The 1,411-nt window shown below is 40.0% G+C and overlaps 1 protein-coding gene across 1 annotated transcript in view; it reads right to left on the bottom strand.

Moving 5' to 3' along the window:
* LOC101855205 (vacuolar protein sorting-associated protein 16 homolog) overlaps positions 1-1,411 on the bottom strand; it is a gene marked incomplete in the record, with an annotated part of 29,677 nt that overhangs the window by 8,547 nt on the left and 19,719 nt on the right. Inside the window, 2 exon segments of the mRNA XM_035971234.1 lie at positions 101-205; positions 1,109-1,209. Of these exon segments, the coding sequence (XP_035827127.1) occupies positions 101-205; positions 1,109-1,209 (206 nt within the window).

A 1,411-nucleotide genomic window follows, 5' to 3' on the forward strand; every position in this document is an offset into this window, starting at 1 on the left:
TCTCTCTCTCTCACACCCCCATCCCCCCACACCTACTCACCTCCAGTGTATAACTATGTATGACTTTACAGTTCCCCCCTCCCCCCCAACACACACTCACCTCCAGTGTATAACTACGTATGACTTTACAGTTTCCCTCCTCCAGAGAGTTATCCTCCTGATAGTACAAATCCTCCACCAGCTTCAGGTTCTGTTGGCGACAATACTGGGGGGAGGGAAGGCAATACAAGAATGAGTGCATAATATACTGTTTGTTTGTTCGTGCCATAGACATGTACAACTAGACTGTTGACGACAATACTGGGGAGGGGGGAGAGAAGGCAATACAGGAATCAGTGCAATACACACTGGTTTGTTTGTTTATGCCATAGATATGTACACCTAGACCACACACTATAAAAGACAAAACAAGAATCAGTGCAATACACATTTTTGGGGGTTTTATTTTCGTAATAGTTTTACAGCACTTGCAACACAATAAGGTCTAATATAAGTGTCGAAGATTAGAGGTGTTACAAGAGAGTAATAAACACCAAAAAAAGAAGGAGGAGAGATAAGGATGATAGGTGTTTGATAGGAAGGAAGGAGTATTGTTTGCTTGTGCCATAGACGTGTACACCTAGACCACGCACTGGGGGGAGGATACAATACAAAATTATCAGTAAAATACACAGTTTGTTTGTGCCATAGATATATATACACCTAGACCACGCTCTGGGGGGAGGATACAATACAAGAACATCAGTAAAATACACACAGTTTGTTTGAGCCATAGATATATATACCTAGATCATGCACTGTTCCTTTCCTCCTTTGCCTTTCATTTATCTCAGAATTGGGTCAAATTGTGAACTCTACAGTGAACCAGAAATATTTCAGTGCGCACACACACACACACACACACACACACAAACGCACACACACACACACACACACACACGTGCATACACACACACTCATGTGTGCAAACAATTACACAGAAGTGCATAGACAAAAACACATGCACACACACACATGCACTGATGTTAAAGCATACTGATGCGTGTGCACACCCACACACACACCCATCCACACACACACACACACACACACAAATACACACACCGACCTGTATGTACAAAGAACAGGCAATGGGCATGGTTCGGATCATCATAAAGAAGTCCCCAGCACTGGCCATCTTGTCCCGGAGATGAAGCAGCACTGTGTACACTGTAGGGAAATAAAAACACTCACAATTTGCTGCCAACAGTCATTGTGATAAAGTCTTCTTTTTGCCCTGTCTGTTTAGTTTTAATAACAACAATAATAATAATGATAATAATGATAATAATAATAATGATAATAATAGTAATAACAACAATAATACAAATAATAATAATGATAATAATAATAATAATAATGATAATAATAG

The sequence above is a fragment of the Aplysia californica genome, unplaced genomic scaffold, assembly GCF_000002075.1.
Source record: "Aplysia californica isolate F4 #8 unplaced genomic scaffold, AplCal3.0 scaffold00402, whole genome shotgun sequence".
NCBI classification, from domain to species: Eukaryota; Metazoa; Mollusca; class Gastropoda; order Aplysiida; family Aplysiidae; genus Aplysia; species Aplysia californica.